The sequence below is a fragment of the Bos indicus genome, chromosome 18 (assembly GCF_029378745.1).
Source record: "Bos indicus isolate NIAB-ARS_2022 breed Sahiwal x Tharparkar chromosome 18, NIAB-ARS_B.indTharparkar_mat_pri_1.0, whole genome shotgun sequence".
In the NCBI taxonomy this organism is placed as follows: domain Eukaryota; kingdom Metazoa; phylum Chordata; class Mammalia; order Artiodactyla; family Bovidae; genus Bos; species Bos indicus.
The window spans coordinates 35662460-35687000 of NC_091777.1; the positions used below are offsets into that span (position 1 = coordinate 35662460).

The 24541-nt window shown below is 52.0% G+C and overlaps 1 protein-coding gene and 1 long non-coding RNA gene across 6 annotated transcripts in view; one reads left to right on the forward strand and one right to left on the reverse strand.

The window, feature by feature from the left end:
* On the reverse strand, positions 1 to 24435 carry LOC139177085 (uncharacterized). The gene is made up of 3 exons (XR_011561507.1): positions 23954 to 24435; positions 1936 to 2022; positions 1 to 1403 (listed from the first exon to the last, which is right to left on the reverse strand). It is a non-coding gene; the product is annotated as an uncharacterized lncRNA (long non-coding RNA).
* The window catches only part of RIPOR1 (RHO family interacting cell polarization regulator 1), a 16189-nt gene continuing 8688 nt past the window's right edge, over positions 17041 to 24541 (forward strand). The window contains exon 1 of one of the 5 annotated variants that reach the window (XM_019978838.2): positions 17041 to 17181. Coding sequence is in view for 3 of the 5 variants with exons in the window: in XM_070770774.1 (XP_070626875.1) it covers positions 23955 to 23973 (19 nt within the window). In the remaining 2 variants the exon portion in view is untranslated. The other 4 variants (XM_070770775.1, XR_011561504.1, XM_070770774.1 and 1 more) reach the window with 4 other exon arrangements.

The following is a 24541-nucleotide window of genomic DNA, read 5'->3' on the forward strand; positions in this document are numbered from 1 at the left end:
TTTACTAGAAGATATGTATATACAGTGTTCTTAGCAACTTTATTCACAATAGATTAAAAACAAAGAACAATCCAAATATCCATCAACAGGAAAATGGAAAAATAATGGTGTATTCATACATCTGAGGAGAAGGCAATGGCACCCCACTCCAGTACTCTTGGCCTGGAAAATCCCATGGACAGAGGAGCCTGGTAGGCTGCAGTCCATGGGGTCGCGAAGAGTCGGACACGACTGAGTGACTTCACTTTCACTTTTCCCTTTCATGCATTGGAGAAGGAAATGGCAACCCACTCCAGTGTTCTTGCCTGGAGAATCCCAGGGACGGGGGACCCTGGTGGGCCGCCGTCTATGGGGTCGCACAGAGTCGGACACGACTGAAGTGACTTAGCAGCATACATCTGACAACTACACAGCAATAAAAGTGAATGAACTGCTGTACACAACACAGAGGAATCTCACATACATAAGGTTGAATGAAAGGTGTCAGCCACAGAAGAGTGAATATGGTATGATTCTACTTACAGTCATTCAAAGCCATAAACTATAATAAATGGTGATACAGCTCCATAGTGGTTAACTTGGGGTATTATGGACTAAGCGAGGGAAACTAGGAAGACTTACGCAGCACTGGAAATGTTTTCTGTCTGGGTGGCAGTCATATGGGTTTCCTTTTCACTGTGGGTTCTTCCCACACTTTGGACTTTCACATGATTTTTACTCATACTTGAACCTCTCTCGTTGCACCTCTCCTCAAAGCAGCTTGTGGTGTTTGAAAAGTTCTTCATACCTTAGACCAGAAATGACCCCATGGAGGTGGTGGCAGTGGGTGCCAGGAGAAAAAGGGTACCTAGTGTGGGGGTCAGTGCTGAAAACTGTTTCCCCAGCTTGTTGTCCTTATGTGTGTTTGTCTCATCTCTTGTGACATTTGTTTTCTTCCCTGTCCCTGGGGAAATCTTCAAGTTGTAGACTTCTAGGATTTGCAGATTTTACAGTGTGATTCTACTTCTAGTTTTGTCTGTAGCTTATTTCTCCTGGGGAAAAGATAATAATTTCCTAAAATCCATATGAATGTGAAGAAAAGCAGTATTTTCCTGGTTGTCACTGATTTTTTTTTACAGTGTTAAAAAAATGCTATCAATGAGATGACAGCAGTTGTAATGAACAGAAAGCTTGGTTCAAACTGTCTTCAGTTATAAACATAATGTATTGGCTTATGTAATTGAACACTCCAGAAATGGAGCTGGTTTCAGTTGAATGTTGACACAGTGCCTTTTGATTATTTTTTTAAATGGATCATTTTATTTATTTACTTGGCTTCACAAGGTCTTAGTTCTGGCATGCAGAATCTTTAATCTTCATTGCAGCATGTGGGATCTTTAGTTGTGGTATGTGAACTCTGCATTCTGAAAGGAAGAAGGTAGAGAGTAACCTCAGTACAGCTTTTGCACAGTTGTTTATCACAGGAATGCTATGGGCCCTGGAGTTTCCAGCTTCACAACCCCCGGCCTCCTCTAAGCCATACCCTCAGCTTCCTGCCTCCAGCCTTGAGGGGCTCAGCTCATGCCTGCACTTCAGTTTTCTTCTTCCTGGGAACTAAGGCCTCTCAGGACCTCAGCTGGGGCCTGCTCCCTGGGGCCTGCAAGGGGAACTGCTGGCTCTCGGGGCCTTCCCCTTGTCCAGAAGAGAAGGAAGAAGGCCTGAGGATTCCCTCTTGGGTGAGAGTCAGCCTCCCCAGGCTATCACTGGTCTTCAGAAAGGTTAAGCCAACTAGGGCGGCTGCCTGGACACCTTGCTTGGGTGGGTGGGGTGTGGAGGGCAGCACTTTCTATCTTGTGAGCTACATCATCATCCAATTTCAGTATCATAAATAGCATAGCAACCTCATCTTATGAGCCCCCTGATGTGATGCAGTAATCATCAAACTAGTATTCTTACCAGCATGGTTTACCACGAATCTGATCTTGAGGAAGCAATCAGGTAAATCCAGAATACTGTATCCAGTGCTAAAACTGGCTTCGACTCCTACAAAAAGTAATCAGACAAAAAGACCAAGTGTAGGGCAGAGAGTACTCTTCTATATTAAAAGAGACTACAGAGACCTCACCACCAAATATGTAAACCTTGTCTCCTGAACTGAAATAAAAATGCTACAAGGGACATTCTTGAGACCAGTGACTGAATGGCTGTTGATTTTCATGAATGTAATGGTGGTGCTCTGATAGTGCAGAGGGGCTCTCTTAGCCTCAACATTTTGGGGCCAAATAATTCTGTCCTCTGGGAATTTAGCAGCATTTCTGGTCCCTGCCCACTAGGTGTCAGGAGCACCAAACCTGTTCAGGTGCAACAAGCTGAAGAGTCAGATGTTTTAGGATTAGCAGAGGAATAAAATTTCCCAGGTGGTGCAGTGGTAAACAATCTGGCTGCCCGTGCAGAAGACTTGGGTTCGACCCCTGGGTTGGGAAGATTTTGGAAGAGGAAATGGCAACCTACTCCAGTGCTCTTGCCTGGGAAATTCCATGGACAGAGGAACCTCAGGGGCCTACATTTCACGGGGTCACAAAGATCAGACACAACTGAGCACACAGGAATGAAGGCTGCCTCTTGTCATGAGAAACACTTGAAAATGGTTAAATGGTGAATTTTAAGTTACATGAATTTTTTTCTTAGTTAAAAAAAATATAAATCAAAAAATGTCTCTGGTCCAGTGGTTAAGACTCTATACTCCGACTGCAGGGGGCACAGGTTCAATCCCTGGTTGGGGGACTAAGATCCCGCATCCCACATGCCTCATGGTACAGCCAGCAGCCAAAAAAGTCTCCACTTGACTTTGTCAGCTATCCCCTGGGGGACAGAATCACCCCTGGCTGAAACCACTGGTGCAGAGAGTACACTGCTGGAGGGGGCGGGGGTGGGGCAGGAGGGAATGCAGGCCAAAGGACTGGGTAGGGAAGTACCTTATTTGTAACTTACTTTCAAATTGCAAATGCAGTAAAATGTTCACCATTGGCGACACTAGGTGACAGGTGTATGTGTTGTTCATTTGACTATTCTGTCAACTTTCTATAGACTGATTTTAAAAAAAAAAAAGAATTCAACTTGGAATTTTTTGTTTACAGCATCCCAAGGGACCCCTGACAGGTGCCAGCTGCACAGCGTTCTTTCAGGTGCCGTTCTCATGAGTGCCTGCATTGGGTGAGCTGCTTCATCCTCCGAGGGAGGACTCTTTCCTTCTCTCTCTCACTCCCTTGCTCCCTCCCTCCCTCCATCCTCCTGCCCTATCTCACTCCCAGATTCCTTGAACATACTGATCTATCTGTGCTGCACACTCACCTATGGAAAGAATAGCATCCTGTGACCCATTACACACTCAGCCTGGTGCTGAGGCTGGGCTCTGTCAGTTCCTTGGTAGTGAGTGTTCTCTCCTGTGGTCGCTTTAAAACACAGTCATGAAATTCTTTAGTATTGTTCCATTTAGAGATGGGGGTCTATGACCCGTCTCCTTGAATATGGACTCCACAGCTACTTAACCGGTAGAATATGGTGGAAATGACACTGTATTAGTTTCCAGATCTAGGCCTTAGAAAACTAGCGTCTGCCCTTTTGTGTCTCCTCTGAGATGTTGTTGCTGGAACTCAGCTGCAGTGCTGTAAGGAAGCCCAGGCCACCCCATGGAGAGGCACATGTGGAGGGGAGCAGCATAGAGCGCGCACGTGAAGGCCTTGTGAGGGAGTCCTCGTGGACCTGGATTCTCCTGCGCCAGCTGTGTGTGTGTTGGGAGGAGGGGGTGCAGGACGCAATGATGAACTGTCCCCACTGAGTTCGGCTCATTTTGTAGATTCATGAGCAAACTACATGCTTGCGGCGTTTTAAAGTTACTAATGTCAGGAGTGGTTTGTTTGCAGTGATAGGTAATTGATGCATCCCCTACTGGGGGTGGAGGGGGCAGAAGAGGCCAGCTTGCTATCCCCACAGCTGGGTCCTAGATCAGTGCTTGTTCCTTCAACAAGTACCTATTGAGTGGCCACCAAGTGCTGGACACTGTACCAGAGGATGAGGAGTTAGCAGTGAATGAGGTGGGCCTCATACTAGGCCACCTACCTTGCCTGGTGGGCACAGCTCAGGCACAGAAATGAGACGACTGTAGCCTCAGCCTGAGAAAGGGGGAGGGAGAACTGTCTGTGGTGGGGAGGGGCGCAAGGGGGCGGCAGGGGGTGAGGGGGCAGGGGCGGTGAGGTGGGGTGGGGGGGGGTGGCGAGAGGGGCGGGGGGTGGGTATGTTATTTCTAAGCTAAGACCTGACTCTTGAAAAGGAGTCACCCATGCAGAGAAGCAGAGAAAGGGCAGATGGAGTACCATGTACCTGTTCTGGCTACAGTCGCCAGATTTGGCAAATAAATAAATAAAAATTTAGCATCCAGTTAAATTTGAATTTCATATAAACAGCGAATCGTTTTTTAGTATATATATACGTGTGTGTGTGCGCACGCGCGCCCCATGCAATATTGGGGACATTCTGAAAAATTGTTCATTATTTATTTGAAATTCAGGTTTAACTGGGAGTCCTGTATTTTATCTGGCAACCCTAGTTCTAGGGGAAAAGGAGAGGAGGGAAAAAACGCTCCTGATTTCAAGGGACAGTTCAGAAAGCCAGATGTAGCACACAGGCAAACAGCACCCAGAGGCAAGGGAGATAAAGGTGAGTAGGAGCAAAGTCATGAAAGGTCAGCCTGCTGAGGTCCCTTTTGAGTTTCACCCTGAAGCAGTGGGGAGCGGTGGGAGGTTTAGAGCAAGGGAGAGACACAGTGGTTGTGTATTTTAGAGTTTGCAGGCTGCTGTGTGAGGGGTGGGAGCATGTAGCAGGAAATCAAGAGAAAGGTGTCTCTTGCCCTGCGGTGCCTGTCCTCTGCGTTGCTGCCACGAAGCCTTGAGAACACTGGGGGACGAATCTCCCCACTTTTTTTTTTTTTCCTACAATGTGTTTTAAGCCATAAATTTCCCTTAACCACTGCCCCAGGATATCTCATAAGTTTTGATATGTTTAGGTTTTATATCACTCCATTCAGAATATTTTCTAATTTCCCTTAATATGTCTCTGACCTATGGATTCTTTATGTGTGTTGTATGACTTCCACATATTTGAGATTTTTCCATGTATCTCATTGTCATTTATTTTCATTTCCTTCCACTGTGGGCAGAGGACATACTTGGCACATTCTTTGGATTTTATGAATATCGTTTGGTGGGTGAACATATGGTCTATCATGGTGAAGGTAGCACGTTTTCTGGAAAAGAAAGTGACTGCTGCAGCTGTTGAGTTTCATGCTTGTAAATGTCACTTCCAGTCAGGGTGGTTGACAAAGTTCTTCTGCTCTTCTGTATGTTTCCTCATTATTTAGTCCAGAGCTATTCTGTCCTCTGATGGTGTGGGGTGTAAAAAGCTTCAATGATTGTTATAGTTTAGCCTCGTCTCTGTTTTTGTCAGTTTTTTTCTTCAAATGTTTCAAAGCTCTGTTGCTGCACACACACACATGCATGTATGATTATTATAATTATGTCCATAGGGAGTTCCCTGTGTAGCTTGGGTAACACTCATCCGCTTAAAGTCCACCATGTCTGATAGCATTACCACCACCACAGCTTTCCTAGGCTCACTGCCTGCTTAGCATATCTTTATCCATTCTTTACTTTCACCTGATTCGTGTCTTTATATTTAAAGTGAGCCTTATTATAGACAGCATATACTAATAGTTGGGTCTTTTCTGTTCACTGGAGGATCTCTGCCCTTTAATTGGTATTTTAGTACATTTACATCTAATCATTACACACATTATTGATATGGTTGACTTAGTTCCAGGATTTTACTACTTGCTTTCTGGTTTTCCTCTGTTTTTATGCCTCTGTTCCTGTTTGGATTGTGAAGGAAGAATATACCATTTTTGACACTCTATTCCAATCATTTATCAGGTTCTGTGCTAATTTTGAGTGATTAAAAAAATTTTTAGGTATTTATTTACTTTTAAACATTTATTTATTTGACCGTACCAGGTCTTAGTTGTGGCGTGTGGGATCCAGTTGCCTGACCTGGGGTTGAAGCTGGGTCCCCTGTATTGACAGCATGGAGTCTTAGCCACTAGTCCACCAGGGAAGTCCCTTTGAGTAATTTTTAGAACTGGAATTAACTCTGCAGCAGGTCCAAGGCTACAGTATGAGCAGTCCTGCCACTTCCATCAAACAATCAGGTAGATTCCATTGTAGAGGAAGATGCTGTAGGGAGCCTTGGGCAAGCCCCAGCCAACATTAGAAGAGTAATTGCTGACCTTGGAATTGACTGAGTTCATGACTGTGGGTGGTCATGTGACCATGTGGCTAGACCTGCCTGTCATGATCTGGGTGCTGGCAGACCCACAGAATCATTAGGTTGGTCAGGCCAGGCATCCAATCCATCATTGTTTAGATGTTGTATATCCCAGATCAAGCTTAGGCAGATCCAAATAGTATAACTGATATCTATAAACAGATGGTTCAAACACCAGTGTTTCCTAACACTGTTGCCCTGATGCCTCTTACATCATCTCACACCCATACATTATGTGGTGTATCCAGAAAATGGCTAATAGAAGGGGAGAAGCCCCAAACTTGGTTCAAGGACACATTATCTTGGTATGAAGGAGACAAACTGAAAATGAACTGCTCTTCCATTACACCCCCAGCTGTGAGAGGAGGTCTCCCTAGTGGAGAAAATTTTGAGCAGTGCACGTAGCCAGAGGTGAAAGCAAGAGCTGCTTCATGGGCCTGAGAGCTGTTTTGTCACAGCCTGCTCGAAAGGGTCCCACAGTTGTTTAATGCTCTGCTGTCGCCATCTTGAAATTCATAATTGTTCTGAGCAAGGTGCTCTGCACTTTTATTTTGCACTGAATCCCACAAAACAGGTCCTGGGTAAAAGATTCCAAGACAAGTGCAGAATAGAGGACCCATAGAAGTTAAGACTGCCTTGATCTGTATGTGCCATGATACCTGTATGTGTGTGTGTGTGTGTGTGTCTGTATGCACAGCAGAATGCTACTTGTTAGGTCCTAAAAAATGATGACTATTGTTACCCTCTGTTGTTGATGATGACTATGAAGATAATGATAAGAGTTATTGGACTCCTCCAGCATTGTTCTTCAGACTTCATTTAAGCCTGATTAACTCACTATCCATGAGCCATCCCTCTGTTTTGCTTCACTGAAATGAAAACAGTGAAAAAATGCAAAGCATTTTTTATTCAAGCGGTGCCTTTGACCCTCAGGAATTTAACACAAACACATACCTAGGCTTTCAAACACCCACTAAGGTTTTACACACTCTTTGTTTAACCCGCATCCAAACAGTTGCATCAACAGTTCCTAAAATCCCATCCCACCCCCCACCCCGCTGCCACAGAGTCTCAGAATTCACACAGACAGGCACCCACATACTCCCAGGTCATCTGGGTGAATGTGGGTGATGTCTGTACGATTCCACCAGTTCGGTCTGAAAATTCTTGCCAGGGACAGCTGATGAGCAACCCTATCATTTTCATTTGAAAATTTCTATCACAGATTAGAAATTATGCATGTGTATGATTTCTAGTGCCTAAGAAGGATGAGAAGGGTTGGCGTCTTGAAAGGGCACTAGGTATATTTCTATAGTTTTCTAGATTTCCAGGGGGAGCCAGAGGTTGTGATTATGTGAAAACTTAGCAAGGAAACAGAGGTGATTCTGTGCCCTTGTGGAGTTTGGGGATCCAAAAACTCTGAAAACGCCTTAAGTTGAGCCACTGGGGATACAAGAGCCCTGGTTTAAGGAGGGCTACCTATGTCAAGGAGTAAACCAGCAATTCCACCACTGCTCATGATACAACATATCTGGGGGGTTAAAGTTTAAAAGCCAGGACCAAGAGAGGGTGGGCAGGAAGGACGGTGTCACCTGCTCCTTTCATATTTCCTACAAGAAAGAAAGCCCGGCGGAGACTCCTGGCTCAGTAAATGAGTCACTGGCTTTATAAGCCAAGAGAGATGGAAGACAGACTCCAGGAAACAAGCAAGGAAGAGGCTTGGAGAAGGTTTTCAGCTTCAGTGTGAAGCTGTCAAGTTTCTATGCTCTTGTGGGAACTGAAGAAAACCAACAGTGAGACAGTGAGAAAGACTAGAGAAACAGCAAGGGACCAGACAGGGCTCAAGTGAGAGCCTGTGCATTGGGGCAATTTAGAATGACTGATAAAACGAACTGGGCAAATTATCCAGGCAGCTTTAGAGAGGGAGAAAATCCCCCAGTGTTTCAAGGCCCCGCAACCAGTCCTAATCCAACAGAATTCACAGCCACTGAGCAAGTCATCGCACTTGTGCCAGGCGACAGGAGGAAGATTCAAAGTGTGAGCCACTGTGCCGAGCCTCAAAGGCTTCTTGACACCTAGGATAGGACTGTTCAGACACATTGAAAGTCAGGCTAAATTTCAGGCAGAGGCCTGGATCAGAGAGAGCAGGACTCCTTGGAAGAAATGAATGGAGAGCAGTTTGGGGAACAGAAGCACAAGAAAAGACTGGATGGATCCTTTCTCTTTTCTCATTTTGGATTATTTGTTTGCTTAGCCTATTTAGGGAGGTACATCTCCTAAGTTTCAAGCAGTATATTTGACACTTTGTTTATTTTCTGAGCGATTCAATTTGCCAGTGTTTACTGAGCTCCCTGAGGAAGTGAGCTGGGCCCAGGCACGGAGCAGGTAGAGGGCATAGCAAAAGCGAAGGCCCAGAGATGGGAACCCACAGAAAAGTCTCAGGGAAGAGTCGGGAGTCCCTTGGGGGCCAGAGTGGGATGAGAGAGCTGAGGCCTTAGGGAAGACCGAGCTGATCTTCAGACTCCAGCCTGGTGGGGAGCCGGATGAGTCCTGGAGAGATTCTGGCCCCAAGAAGCCGAGGCCAGGTGGGGGAGGTCCTCCTCAGCACATTCTCTTCCATGTGACTCTGGGGGTATTAATAATTAACCCAGGGGCCCACACAGCTGCCACCACCGCCCTCAGGCCCTCCCTGTGTGACATCCAGGCCACACTCCTGCTGCACAGCTCTGTGGGAGAAAGGAGTCCTGTTAGATACTTTTATCAGATGTGCTGGCCTGGAGTCCCCCTCACACCAGTCTGCCTCTTGAGATAGCCTCTGCCAGCTCTCTGGGCTTCCAAAGAGACTGGGCTGATGGCCGCCTTCCCCGCAGGCCAGAGACTTACCAACTCTCTGCTGGTCAGAGTCCTTCGGGCCCTCCAGAATCCTGACTCAATTCAACAATGACATCTCGGGGAGCAGGGCAGTCCTGGGAGGGAAGGTAAGCATCTTGGTTCCCATCCCAGCCTGGCCACAGATTCACTGGCCTCAGGCCTGGCCTTGCTGTCTTTGCAGCTTGATGACTTTGGAGATCTAGGGCCTCTGAGTGTGGGAACTGGGCAGAGTCTGGTGCCTGATCTAGAACCAGCCTTGGTGTCAGATCCCTGGAGAGGAGCAGGTGACCCTTTGGGGAGAGGAAGCAGACAAGGGCTGTGGCAGGAGAAGCACAGGGCATTGTGAGAGCAAAGAAGAGGTTGCTGACCTGGCTTGGGATCCAGAGGAAGTAGTGTCTGAGCTGAGACCTGAAGGGTGGTCAGGAGGCACCAGGTGAGGGAAAGAGAAAAAAGATGCTAGAACAGCTTATGCAAGGACACGGGGACATAGGAAAGCAGGATGTATTCGGGGAACAAAGAAGTTCAGTCTGGCTAGAGCTGGGACCTCATGGGGAGGAACTGGCCAGAGAGTAAGGACCAGCAGGGAAGTGAGAAGGCACAGGGCCTGATAACGCCGGAGCCATCCAGCGGCTCTGTGGGGAATGGACCAGGCTGGGTGAAACCAAGGAAAGGACTGCAGGTGGTGCCTTGGCCAAGGGGCAGGGAGGATGGGGCAGACCTAGTGGCTGAAGAGGTGTCAGAGGAAAGGCCCCCCCCGCTCCAGACTAACCTGAGAACCTGGGAGGGAGAGCAGTTCTGAGGAGACGAGATGGGGTCGACTTTACACAGTGAGTTTGGGATGCCCAAGGGTCATCTTCAGTGGGGAAACAGCACAAGAGATGGGGAGCCAGTGCTCAAGGCATCACTGTGGAACAGAAACAAAGGCCTGGACATTGTCAGGATGGGCTGGGGAAAAGAATCAAGGATGAGGGGAGGGGGCCCGGCACCCTGTGAAGCCCATTGTGGGGCATCAAGAGATGTAGCCAGAGCAGCAGCTAGAAACCCAAGAGGAGCAGTCAGAGCAGCCAGAGAAGTTTCAGAAGAGGGGGGCGGTCAAGTCAAAGGCAGAGAGGACTGAGAAGCTGAAGGTCAGGGACCTTTCTACAAAGAGGCTCAAGCAGTGAAGGGGGGTTTAATGGTGGTAGTGGGCTTCCCCAGTGACCGTGATATGTAATTAGGTCTGAGTGTGAGCAAGACCGCTGCACGGGGCTGAAGAACTTGTGCACTGCACACTCCAGTGCGCACATCTTTCTACAAAAATGTAACTTGGGATAAGTGGGCACCCCCTGGAGTTTGGCGGTATTTTGTGAAGCCTGTTTGTTACTGCAGTGTGGAGACTTCCCACACGGTGGCGCCAAAGACCAACACCGTAAGTCTTGGGCTTGGCTAGGGCAGGGCAGGGGTCGGTTTGATGAAGATGGTTGGCCTCCAGGTCGTCATCCCACGTGTGGTGGGTATTGCCGTGGGTATTGCCCGATGCCAAGTGGCTAGGACCTTGCCCACCTCGACGCCCTCCAAATCTCTGTCGAACAGTTCTAGCAGAAAGGAACTCAGAAATAAGCTACGCCCCACTGTAGCCTTTGCCAGAGGGGCTGGCCTGAATGGGTCCCAGGGGACCAACTCATCCCATGATCTGGGAGAGGCATGGTCATCTCTCCCACTTGTCCCTTAGGAGAAGGGAGTCTCAGGAAGGAAGGAAGAGCGCCTTGCCCAGCCTGAGGGACACAGTCACCCCACCCCACCAAGGCCCAGCTCACAGATCCCCCTGGAGGCCAAAGCTGGCTCAGCAGGAACAGTGGCAGAGATGGCCCCACCTGGGAGAGAGAACCCAGGGAAGTCACCTAATGTGCCTGGAGTAGAAGCTTACCCCCACCTGGTGTAGTGGCAGGCCTGGAAATGCCTGAATGCATGGCGTAAGGGGCCATGGTGTCTTTGAAAATGATGACATGTTTATTGCAAACCATTCTTTGAATAAGTAAATACAAAGAAGAAAATAAAGCCAGGTGAAATTATGCCCAGAGATGATGGCCACTGCTGGCATGAAAACTGGACCTCTCCACATCATTGAAAAATACCGTCATCCATACATCACCCAGACCCAAAACTCTGGCATGATCTAGAATGGTGGCCTCTCTAGACCTCACATCCCATCAGCCCCCAGCCCTCCATTCTACCTCCTGAGCCTCTGCCCCAATTCTGGCTCAGGGATGAAACTCCTGATGGCTCTTGGGGGCAGTGGATGCAGGTTTGAGCCAAGGAGGCTCCTGCTACTGGAGAATGGAGTGGCTTTTCTGGTGCCTTACCCCAGCCCTCCATGACTACTGTGTTGAGCACTTTTCCCTATTCAGAGATACAAAACCCTCACTCCCTATTATGCCCAACTCTCAGACACACACAGTGGGCAGTAGCTGTGATTGGAGGTGGTCCAGGCTGGGACTGAAGGTGAATGGAGTTGGTGGTAGGAACAGGCATACCTACAGCCCAAGATTTACCCCCTTTCAAGCCCACAACTGCCACACCACTCACTGAAGTGCCTTAGCAGAGCATGGTGCCCTCCTCCTGCTCTCATGTGACCTCTTGGTAAACGAGTTGACCATCATCACCTCTGAACTGTCTCTAGCCTTGATCCCTCTTTCCTCTATGCATGTGTCCAACTGCCTTCCGGCCATCTCCTCCTGGATGGCTAGTCCCCAGACCCCTCAGAGGCCACCTGCCCAAACTGACCATATCACCTTCCCATAACGTGCCTCTCCAGGCCTCTCCACATCATTGAAAAATACCATCATCCACCCATCACCCAGACCCAAAACTGGCATGATCTAGAATGCTGGCCTGTCTAGACTTCACATCCCATCAGCCCCCAGCCCTCCATTCTACCTCCTGAGCCTCTCTTAAATGTCTCTATCTCTACTGCCCCCATTCTGGCTCAGGCCACCGTGACTTTAGCAGGGAAATGATAGCAGCCACCTTGCTGCCTCTACCTGTCCCCCCTAAGCACCGCCTGAGTGACCTTTGCAAACCAAAGGCACGACCACAGAATTCCCCAGCTTAAAGCCCAGGCTATCTATCACCCTCCATACTCTTAAGCTAGTGCCCAAAGCCCGTCACCAGGTGTCCACATCCCCCAACACATACACAGTTCTCCCACCACACTTTCTGCTTCCTGCCAGCAAAGGAGGCTGCTCCTCCCTACTGCACCTTGAACTCTGCTGTGCTCTCTCCCCAGACATTCCTCCGAAGACCTGCCCATTGCCTGCCTGCCGAAGGAGTCCTTCTGGGGGCTCCTTGTTGGGGCTTCAACTTGCCCTGCCCCTACAAAGCCCTTCCTAACCAGCACACACACTTTCTCCCACACAGACCGATGTGCACACAGACACAGTCACAGTCACTCGCATTGGTGACATAAGAGGTGTAGAGACTCAGGGATGATCTGTCCTCATTGACAGCCCCTGAGCTCAGGGACTGGGGGGCCTGACCTCTGTCCCCTTACTTCTGGTACCCCCGGGGCCAAGCATACACGAAAGCTTCCTGAGTGAGTATCTGGTGAATGAATGAATGTGTACTGAGGTGTGTGACCACAGGCACCTTGGGGGGCAGACTTTTTATTCTGTTCCCTCACAGCCATGGTGGGAGTGGGGCAGGGTGAGGGAAGCTTCCATTTTCCTGGGTTGTGGGACTCAAACTGCATTACTTTCAAAAGTGGAACTAGCTGTGCCATATGTGAGGAACTGGGATTCACTATGGTTCTCACCACCCTCTGAGATCTATTAGAGGGATTTTTTTTCTCAGAGCAGAGCCCATTCCTCCAGGAATGAAGACGATGATTCAGGGCTCTGCCGTAGCTCCCAGCCAGCGCCAGGAGAGGACTATTCAGGGAATGAGCCCGACTCAGAGCCAAACAGATTAGGATTCAGTGAGCTGAGCTGAAGCTCAGACTCCACCCCTTCCTCTGACCACAGAAAGAGGCCTCTGTGAAATGGGTTTCAGCTGAGTCCTACCTCCCCTGGCTCACTGGTTACTTGGGAGAGGCCTCTAGCACCCCCTGATTCTCAGACGCTGTCCCTCCCTCAGGACCCCTGAACAGAGTGGCAGAGGGCCAGGTGAAGCCTTGGGGGTCCTGTCTGCTGGAGGTCGCCCCATCCATCCCTGGCCCTGGTGGGAAAAGGGTGGGGAACCAGGACTGGTCACAGACAAGGACAGTAGGTGGTGATAGGTCCTCAGAAGGGGTGAGTGGGAAGCCAGAGGACACAGGTTTCTAGGAGGAGGTGACGTTTGAGCTGTTTTTCAAGTGAATAAGGGAGAGGAGCATCCACGGAGAAGGGAAGCTGGAAGAGGAGGCCAAGGCCAGAGAGGAGGGAGCATGTCCAGGGAGCCTCAGGGAGGCTGATGTGGTGGAAACAGAGCAGGAAGGGCTGGCAGGACAGGTGGGAGATGAGGTCATCTAGGCCACATCTCTTGTGTCTTGGAGGCCCCACCACAGTCTGGATTTACCCTGAGGACATTGGGGAACCAATATGACCTGATATATGGTTTAAAAGATCATTCAAGGAAATTCCTAGGCAGTCCAGTGGTCAGGACTCCATGCTTCCACTTCAGGGGGCCTGGGTTTGATCCCTGGTTGGAGAACTAAGATTCCATAAGTAGCATGGCACAGCCAAAAAAAATCACTCGAGTTGTTAGTACATAGAAGGAGGCAGGAAGGCCAGAAAAGGCCACATGCAGAAATGTGGCCAGACACCAGACAGAGACTGATGACTGTGAAGAGCAAGGGCATCGTCTGTTAAAAGTGGGAATTTTCTGGAAGTGGAATTCCAGACCAAGAAAGAATTCCTTGGACAGTGCCCTAGTAAGCCCCTGTAATCACTGCTGCCTCATCAGTGTGTGCGTGCGTGTGTGCTAAGTCACTGCAGTCATGTCTGACTCTTTGCGACCCCATGGACGGTAGCCCGCCAGGCTCCCCTGTCCATGGGATTCTCCAGGCAAGGATACTGGAGTGGGTTGCCATTTCCTCCTCCTGCAGATCTTCTCAACCCAGGGATCAAAGTGTTGTCTTATGTCTCTTGAATTGGCAGGCTTAAAACTCAACATTCAAAAAACTAAGATCATGGCATCCGGTCCCATCTATTTACTTCAAGGCAAATAGATGGGGAAACAATGGAAACAGTGACAGACTTTATTTTCTTGGGCTCCAAAATCACTGCAGATGGTGATTACAGCCATGAAATTAAAAGATGCTTGCTCCTTGGAAGAAAAGCTGTGACAAACTTAGACAGCATATTAAAAAGCAGAAACATTACTTTGTTGACAAAGGTCCATCTAGTCAAAGCTATGGATTTTCCAGTAGTTGTGTATGGATGTAAGAGTTGGATCATGAAGAAAGCTGAGTGCCAAAGAATTGATGCTTTTGAACTGTGTTGTTGGAGAAGACTCTTGAGAGTCCCTTGGACAGCAAGGAGATCAAACCAGTTAATCCTAAAGGAAATCAGTCCTGAATAGTCATTGGAAGGATAGATGCTGAAGCTGAAGCTGCAATACTTTGGTCACCTGATGTGAAGAACTGACTCACTGGAAAAGACCCTGATGCTGGGCAAGATTGAAGGCAGGAGGAGAAGGGGATGAGAGAGGATGAGATGGTTGGATGGCATCACCAACTCAATGGACATGAGTTTGAGCAAGCTCCAGGAGTTGGTGATGGACAGGGAGGCCTGGCGTGCTGTAGTCCATGGGGTCACAAAGAATTGGACACAACTGAGCAACTGAACTGACTGAGCACTACCTGGGAAGCCCCAAGCAAGGGCACCAGGACAACTGTATGCCACTGCTGCCCCGTGGACCAACATGCAACCAGACCTGAGTCCTCAGTGAGTGTCGAGTGAATTAATAAACAACAGAACAACCTCTGGTAGCAGGAGGATGGGTGCAGGGAAGGGGTGAATGTGAGACATGTTAAGGGCATAGGGTCTACAGGACTAGGAGGCTGAATTGAGGTGGGGTGAGAGAGAGGGACGCCAGGGGTTCATGCATTTACTCGTGCGTTCACTCTCATTCAACAATGGGAATTTTTTGAATTCGTGAGCCAGGGACACTGGAGAGCTGTACATTAGGAGAGCTGTATCGCCTACAGAGCTTAGAGCCTCACAGTGAGCACACATGAGCACACGCACTTCCTGGTGGTGACACAAAGGCATGAGTCCATAGGACGTGGGGACAGAAAGTACCAAGGAGAGGCTGTCTTCAGAGAAGGTGGTCAGAGTTTGCCTTGCTGTGAAGATGACTTTACACGTGGGCACGGACAGACTGGTGCCAGTTTTGAGAGCTCCAGAGAGGCCCAGCCTCGCTCAGGTGGGAGCCTGGGTGTTTTGCAGTGGTGCTTTGCAGAAATGAGAATCAGGGAAGAAAAGTCCCTCTGGGAAGGTCATGAGATCTGGTGGGTCATCCAGGGGCTCAGAACAGGAGAGGGCTCTGCACAGAGGAAGACTTGGGATGTTCAGCAGTGGATGGATGAAGTCCTGTGACTGGATGATATTATAGGGTGGAGGGAACAGAAAGAAGAACCCAGTCTCTGGAAGCAGTCCCCAGGTCTACTGATACAGAAAAAAAAGGGTGCTGCAAAGGAAGGCAAAGAGGAGGAGCTGGAGACGGGGGAGAATGGGGTGACTTGTGTCTCTGGTAAGAGAGGATGAGGGAGAGGATGTCAGTGCCCCTGAGGGCCCATGCCGCCCTCACTCCAAACCTCTGGATAGTCAAGACCAACCCTCAGGAGGAAAAGAGGCAGATATTTAGAAATCTTTTAAAATCCCTCAAACCACTTCTGGATATCTGTGCAGCCTCTAAAGATGATAGACTACAGAGTGAAGCCTGATGGGTGGGAGAGCTTTCAGGGTTGGAGAGCTTTCAGGGTTGGAGAAGACCAGTGTTATTTTACTGAGGGGAAGGGTGGGGGAGTGGAGCTGACCCTTTGAGTTCAGTGTGAGGTCAGCCATGAGCTCCACCTCAGCCCACACCAGGGGAGAGCCAGCATTGTAGCCCCTTACTGAAAAGACTGGGTTCTGGCCCCCTTGGCCAGCAGGTACCCAGATCTTGCCAGGGTCCTCACCCATGCTCCCAGAGTGAGCCTGAGCTCCACAGATGCTGGTACCCAGGGAGTGGTAAACACGTGGCCTAGCTAAGAGCTCAGACTTACTGGCCAGATAGTGGCAGGAAGGGCAGCCTGCCCCCAGAGCAGGGAAACTGAGGCTGGCAGAGGGGCAGGGCTGAGAAGCAGTGTCCAGACCCAGAAGGTGTCTGTCTGATGAGCAGGCTTCAGGCCTTCCTATTCCGCTCCCTGAAACTGGCCCTGATCATTTCCTCCAGCCAGCCCAACCCAGCAGTGGTCGATCCAGGACCTGTTTCAGATATAGGGGCCTGAAAGTTCTCGTGGAGCCCACGGGATCTGTGGAGATACCAGGCAAGCCAGGCTCCCCGGTGCACTAGATTTGGGGGAAGCGACTTAGCAACAGCAGCAGCAATAGGAAGGAATGTCTCCTTCCTGCCTTTGCTAATGGTTCTCCGAAAGCCGCCCAATTCCCGTGGATCCCGACCCCAAGCGCTGAGAACTCTCAGCGCCTGCGTAACCTCCAGGATCCCTCTCGTCTCCACCCTGCCCGGTCAAGCCGGTGGACGCCGCGGGCCACCCCCCTGCCGGGTTAGCAGAGAGGGCGGAGCGAGTCGCGGGCGCCTCCAGGGGTGCTAGAGCCTCCGGCGCGCAGGGGGTGGGGCCCAGCCGGCCAGGGGAGGAGCGGGGCGTCTGGGCGGCAGGCGGCGGAGCAGAGGGAGGGGCGGGCACCGGCGGCCGCGACAGCGGCAGCTGCGGCGCGACCTGACCCGGCAGCGACGAGTGCACGGAGAGAGCGAGGTCCGCTCAGCCAGCGCAGCCATGTGAGTGTCCCCGCCGTTTCCGGGGCCCGGGGCGGCGGTTCTGGTGCCTTCCCCCGTCTGGGGAGTCCCGGATCTGCAGCCCCCGCTGCGGCCCTGTCCCGTGTCGCCCCATTCCCGGGACCCAGGCACCACGGTGTCGTTCCTACCCTCCCCTCGGGCGCGGAACACGGCCACAAAGGCTGCCGCCTCGGGGCCTGCCGCACCCGGCGCTGCCGCCTCCCCTCCCACGGCCAGGCCCAGGCGGCCCGTGCCCTGGGGCTCTGGGGTGGGCCAGGCCTGAGGGTGGGTCCTAGGCGTCAGCCTGGGTGCTGGCACGGACGCTCACCGGGAGCCCCGCTGCCCTCGCCGCGGGAGAAACTGAGCTGGGAATGGGGAGAGGGCCCCGAGGGGCACAGGCCAGCCTACTAGATGAGCTAATCTCTCTGGCTCCACCGGCTGGACTAAGCCGCTTTGGGGCCCGACCCGAGGTAGCCAATCTGATCTTGGACTGGACTCTTCGCCCAAATCTGGCGGAGGCTGGAGAGAATCGCCCGGTTCAGTGGGGGAACAGACCCTGTACCTGAAAATGAAAGGTTGGTGTGGGGACTCTGCAAGCAGCCAGGCCTGGGCACCCTGCAGAACCGGTTTGGGGAAGGGGCTGCTCACCCGGGCTAGGGTTCTGGATAAGCCTGGCTTTAGCACCCTCTATTCTCCTCTCCCTGAGACTAGAGTCTGGCCTCAGAGATTGACCCATCTCAGCCAGTTCTGGGTAGCTTTCTAATACAAGTCGGGGTTGGCTGGCCGGCCAAGCACCTACTGTGTGCAGTCTAGTGTAACATAAAGATGGGCCATCTGCGGGGCTTGTCCTGGGCCTGTATTGCCCAATTGTCGGCACAGCCTTCTGAGGACGGTTAACGGACAATCTGGCAGATGCAGAAACTGGCCCAGAGAGGTTAAGTAATATTCTGAAGGTCACACAGCTGGTTTGGAGAGAAGTGGGAATTAGACCCAGGTCTTAAGTATTGCCACTGTACTAACCACTTCCCTGGCATGGAGGGTAGAGATGGGGTTGGGGGAGAGATGAGAACTGGAGTGTGAGGTACAAAATAGTCCAGGGAGACAGGAGGCTCATTTCCTACTTCAGCCCGCCCTCCCTGTCCTGGGTCCTGTGGGGCAGCAGTTGCAGAGGGGTACCTGGAAATGGGTGGGGGTGAGGGGAGCACACAGGACACCGGGCTGGGTCCTCCCTGGGTGGAAAAGCAGGCAAGGAGGACGTGGCTGAGTCACTGCGGGCCCCTCGCTGGCTGCAGCTTCGACTAGCGCCTCTGCTAGGCCCAGCCCGGGGGAGGCCACAGGCTTCCAGTGCGCCGCCGTCCGGGGAATGTGACCAGCTGACCAGGGAGGGGGCCGGCAGGAAGTGAGGCCAGCCGGCCGCCTCCGCCCGGTTCCGGGGTGGGGGGTCCCAGGCCGCACCGCGGCCCCTCTCCCTCCCTGCTCCCGCAGCTGCGGCATGACGTCAGCAGCCGGGTTTGGGGCAGTTGCCATGGAGACAGGGGCAGGCTCGGGAGGGACCCCATTCTTCCTCGTAGCCGCCCCTGGCCCGGGTTATTTTTAGCGTCTGTTTACCTCTGTCCTGGGCGGCCCTGCGGTAGGGCGGGGCGGGCTGGGGGACTCCCGGGAAAGTGGCTGGCCTGGCATTCCTCTGAGCTAGGCAGACAGGTGGCAAGACCTCCTGCCCCACATAAGTGCAGCAGTTTCAGCCTGAAGAGGGGATTGAAGGCTGTGGGATCTGGGGCCACGCAGGCGACCAGTGTTCCTTTCTTAGCTGCTCCAGCTGGCCATGCCACAGGTCCCAACACCCTTGAGACCTGGGTTCTTTCCCATCTCCAGAACAGACTTAAAGGCTGGCGAGTCCAGAGAGTCCCCTGACTTATCAGTCAGCCCCTCCTCCGGTTGAGGTAGACCCTCTCTCTTAGCTCAAGGGGTCCAGCTTTTCTTCCCGCCCCCGGCAGGGGAGATCTTGCCTAGTCACCCCCTGGAATTGTCAGTTAGATTAATATTGTGCTGGTCATTTGGACCATCAGATCCCTGTGGCAGAAGCCCAGTCAGAGAAAGAAAATTGATGGGAAGGTCAGCCTCCTTTGAGTCCAGCCCACCCACTCAGTTCCAGACTCCCAGGGATCCCCTACCATGCCCTATCTTGGGGGGAGGGGGGTGGCGGGGGTGAGGGGGGGGAGCGGGCAGCAAACTCCACTTGCTGATACACTCAGAAAGGAAGAAAGGGAAGAGGAAACTGACCATGAGTTAGGGGAGTTGGGGGGACAGAGACTGGAAATGTATCTCTGCAGCAGCTCAGAGCATCCCAGTTCCATCAGCCTCCAGCGCAGACTCAGCTCCTGCCCGCCTCCACTGCTTTGGTGCAGGGCGCGGAGGACACCGCAGTGAGCAGAGCAGGCAGGCCTCAGCCCCCAGAGCTCACAGTCTGGTTAGAAGACAGACCCTAAAGGAGAACTGACAACAGAGTTATGTGACCTCAGGGATCAGAGAGAGGAAGCTATGAGGTGCCTACAAGGGAGAACCAATTGAGGGCAGGCTTGCTAAAGGAAGAAGTAGTAGGGTAAAGGAAAAAGAGAGCGAGCTGGTCAGGCTGAGAGTAGTGGGAAGGGGGTATAGGGTCAATGAGAGCTGCTGCTTGTAGGCCTGGAGAGAATTCACGGTAGCTGGAACAGAATGACCTTGGGGGAGCAGAGGACTGTGAGGGGAGGAGGAAGGTATGTGAGGGGAGGAACAGAGCCTGAAGGTCTTGTGGGTCATGTTAGAGAGTCTGGAGTTTATCCTTGGGGTAGGGGGATGCCCGTGGATGTTTCACAAGAGTTCAAATAGAGGGATGTGAAAGATACATAGAGTCCTGGCCCTGCTACTTAATAGCTGGGTCATCTTGGGCAGATTAATAATTGTTAATAACAGCAGTTAATATTTGCTGTGTGCTTACAATGAGGTATTGTATCCACCTCAACTTCCCTACCCCACATGCAATTCTCCCTTCCCCGAAAACTCCCAATAGAGGAAGTATCTCATTTCATCTTCCCAATAGCTCTGAGAGATAGTTGTTGTTATTACTGTTGTTATCCTCATTTAACAGATGGATATCTGCAGCCCAGAAACATTAGGAAATGTTTTTCCTGAAGTCACACAGCCAGTTAGCCTCAGGTTTCTCATCTGTGAAGTGGGGCTAATAGGACTCACCCATAGGGTTGTTGCCAGAATTAAATGAGATGATGTTTATTAATTAAGTACAATGCCTGGCATAGAAAGCACTTGATAAAGGACAGTTTTTAATATTGTCAGGTGACTGAAGTTTCAAGAGGGGTAATGCTGTTATTGAGTGAAGAACAGATCATGGGACTTCCCTGGTGGTCCAGTGGCTAAGATGCCACACTCCCGATGCAGGGGGCCCAGGTTCCATCCCTGGTCAGGGAACTAAGATCCCACATGTCACAACTAAAGACCTGAGTGCCGCAGCTAAGTCCCAGTGCAGCCAAATAAATAAATAAAACTAAAAACAAACAAACAGATCATTGTGGGTTAGCATGGAGACAGGGAATCCATTAGGAAGCTGTTGTAGGATTCTAGGTGAGAACCGGTGATGGCTTGAACTTGAGTTCTAGCTGAGGGGGTGGATGTGATGGGACAGATGCCAGAGATGGCAGGAGTAGGTGACTGAGTATATGTGTTGGTGGGTAACAGACACTGAGGCATCCAGAATGATTCTTAGTTTCTGTCTTAAACAACTGGATACGTAGATGATGGGCCTGTCATGGAGAGAGAAGGGAGAGTCAGGTTTGAGGAGCAAAGTGGTGACTTTAGTTTGGGGACTTCAAATTCAGCACATCCCTAGTAACCCACTCCAGTTTGTTACTCAGCTTCCGGGAGGCATCAGGCAGGCAGCTGGATGAACAGGCCTGGTGCTCAGAAGAACGGTTTGGGCAAGGAAGAGAGAAGGAAGCTGGGAACCTTTAGATGGCATTGAGCTGTGCGAGAGGGGCCCAGTCCATGAGTGGGGAGGAGGATGAGGACAATTCGGGGATGGGGAGAAAGACAGATCCCCTGTGGGAAAGTAAGATGTGCAGCCAGAGGGAGAGGTAGAAAGCCAGGGACGTGTTCCTTGAAATCCAAAGAAGGAAAGGCTTGAGGAAGAGGAAGAGAACTGCCCAGTGAAAAGCTTTGCTCAGATCAAGCAGGATAAGGACTAAACATTGAATAGGCAATTCAGCAGCGGGGAAGTCACTGGAAACCTTGTCATCCAGACCAGTCAGGAATGCTGGGTACAGAAACTGGACAGAGTAGGAAGAGGAGTGGGTGGATGGGGAGAGGAGGTGGAGGTGGACACACCTCTTCAAGAAACTTGGCTCTGAAAGAGCCAAATAGGGTGAGGGGTGGGGTAGCTGGAAAGAGACTGGGAGTCCACAGAGGGGTCATTTCTTTTTATAGTTGATTTATTTACAGTTAGCTTTGTATTGAAATAGAATATTCACACAGAAAGGGTACATGCCCTAAGTGGACAGCTCACAGTACATTTTCACAAAGGAACACACCCATCTAGGATCAGGAAATAGAACCCAGATTAGGAAACAGAACATAATCAGTACCCTGTCAGCCCCCTTGGGCTCCCTTCCAGTCGCTGCTCCCCAGGGCTAGTGTCACTGCTATTAATAGTCACTACTATTCTGACTTCTGCCACCACAGGTTAACTGGTTTTGAACGTCATATCAACTCATACACGTATCCTCTCTTGTGGTCTTTCTTCTTTCACTCAACATTATGTCTGTAGAATTCATCCCTGTTGTTGCATGTAATTGTATATTGTTCATTCTTTTCATTGTATAACATTCTATTATATCTACTGGTGGGCATTTGGGTATTTACAGGGTTGTTTTCACCTTTTACGTGGGAGTGACTGGAACTTGTTTGAGGTTTGTGGCGAAAGACTGAAACATCTTCCATGGGAAGGGAGAGGGATGGCTAGGGCCACACGTGAGGATTTCCCGCATGGGAAACAAGAGCCTGGCTGAGGTTGAGACTTGTTCTTTTCCAGCCCAGCTGCTGTGCCAAGACCTCTGGTGGCTCCCACTAGCCTGTGTGCAGGTGCAGAGAAGGCAGGGAATTGGGTTGCCCAGGGTTGGTTTCTGCCAGGTAAGGGAGTAGCCCAGAGTGCCGCGGATATTGGTAGCAGGCGGGCAAGCTGGAGTGGTGGCTGCAGATCCAGGCTGGGGAGAAGGCTGTGCTGGGAACGTGGGATGGAGGTGGCAGGGAGAAAGGAAGCAGAGGCAGGTTATGAGCTTTGTGCAGGGCCATGTCTGTGCAATAACTGCTGCCTCTCCAGCGACTAGAATAAGATTGTTACTTAGTAAACAGTTGAATAAATGAGCTGAGAGCTTCAGGAGGTCTCAGGTAGAAGGCAGGTGAGGTGGGGGTGATGGAGAGAGCCTGAAAGTTGTGGTCAGTGTGGTTCTGATTTAGGAAGGGGGGCACTCCAGAGCCAGGTGATGAGGCTGGGGTCTTCCAATGGAGGGTGGCTGCAGGGAGCAGAGAGAGGTGGGCAATCCACAGGAATCGATAGCTGCCAGAGGAGGGGGGCACAGCATTGTCTTCAAGGAGGGAGGGGGAAATAGCACTTCTCATACTAGGACCCTAGGACATCTTGCATCTGCATCTGTATCCGGGGGTGGGGGTGTCTGACTGGAAATGCAGATGCCTGGGCCCACCTCAGTCTTTTGGGGAGAAAGTAAGCCCAGGACGGCTGAATGGAGCATCAGGGAGCAGGAGTGTTTAGGAGTGGGGGAGCACCTAGCCCCTCTGACGGAATGAGATGTCCAGTGGACCCTGGACATGGTGGCCTCTATCCAGGCAAGAATTGGATGGGGATAGTCAATGGAGAGATACTGGGGGCAAGAAAGGGCCAACACCAAGGGGATTCAGCCCATGCAAGCTGGGAACCAGAGGATGGGGCCTCTGTCTTAGGAGGCAGTTTCTGCTAGAGAGAAGGCGCTGATCAGCAGTGGGACCTGATCCTCTCCTCATGGCCTAGGGGTGGAGGGAGTCCCCCAGACTAAGCACCACTTCTGTGGGTGGAGGGATGGGGTTGGTGCACGGTGCTGTGGGGCTCTCTGCACCCAGTTCCTTCTCTTCTGGGGGCAGCAGCACATAATATGGGGTTGATCCCTGCGCCCACTTCAAGGTCCGCCCTTCTCAGCCTCAGGGTCGCCTCATGTTCGGTGCCTCTCTGCCATCCTTCCGCACAGTCCCTCCACTCAGCACCCGCAGCCCTTACTTCTGCTCTCTCAGAAGACCTCACACACCCAGAACCCCATCTCTCAGTCCTCTGAACTCAGCCCTCTCAGCACCCTCCAACAGGCGCTCTATGAGCCCCCTGTGTTAACTACACTCAGTTCAGCCCCCCTCCCTCGTTGTCTTCACTCGGTTTAGGCACGCTCGACCCAGCTGAGAAGATCCCCGCCAGTCCCCAGCCCGAGGGGAACCCCCAGTCACCCCTCCCAGAAGCCAGGGGGGCCGAGGGCCCGGTGCCCCCCTGATCGGGCCGGTCCCGCCCCATCCCGGCGGGCTGAGTCAGGCGGCAGGAACTGGGCGGGGGGCGGCGCCGGGAGGAGCTGAAGCCGGAGCCAGAGTCTCTGGGAGCGAGCACGGAGGCCAGCCGGGCCGGCACCGAGGGGCCCTGGGCCGGCGTGGACTCGGGAGGGCCAGCGCGGGGGTTAAGGGGCTGTCCCGGACCTACCATGAGCGCCAAGAAGAGAGGTAGGACCCCGTCTGGGGCTGCGGAGGCTTCGGGGCTGTCCCAGGGGCGTGCGGGCCGAGTTCTGGGCGCCCGGGGCGCGGGGTTCGCCGGATTTGTGTGGGGCTTTGCCGAGGATCTCTTCCCTCTAAGGTCCAGGCGAAGGCGGCTGTCTGTGACTCAGTTTCCCCGTAGGAGTCTCAGGGAAGAGGAGGGGCGGGGCCCTTCTCGGCACTGCCCCCCACCCTGGGAATCCCCGGGCTCTGGGCGCCTCCGGGCGGGTGGCGGCTAGAGGGGAGCAGCTTCCGCGGGGCGGGCGGGTCTGGGGAGTCCAACCTGCGCAGGCCAGGCCTGCCAGACCGCTCCGCTGGGCTCCAAGCATGCACCCCGCCCCGCCCCGTGACCTCCCGCGGCCTCTCGGGGTGCGGGCGTGGGAGCTCCTGGCCCCACTTGGGGGAGGAGGTCAGGGGCAGGGCTGGGGAGCCCGCCCCACGCCCGGGTAAACAGACGCTTCCGCACATTCTTTGCGTGCCCCTCCCCTTTCCTGCCCCTTCCCAGCCCAGGGAGGGTCCCAGCGCGACCCCCCTTCCT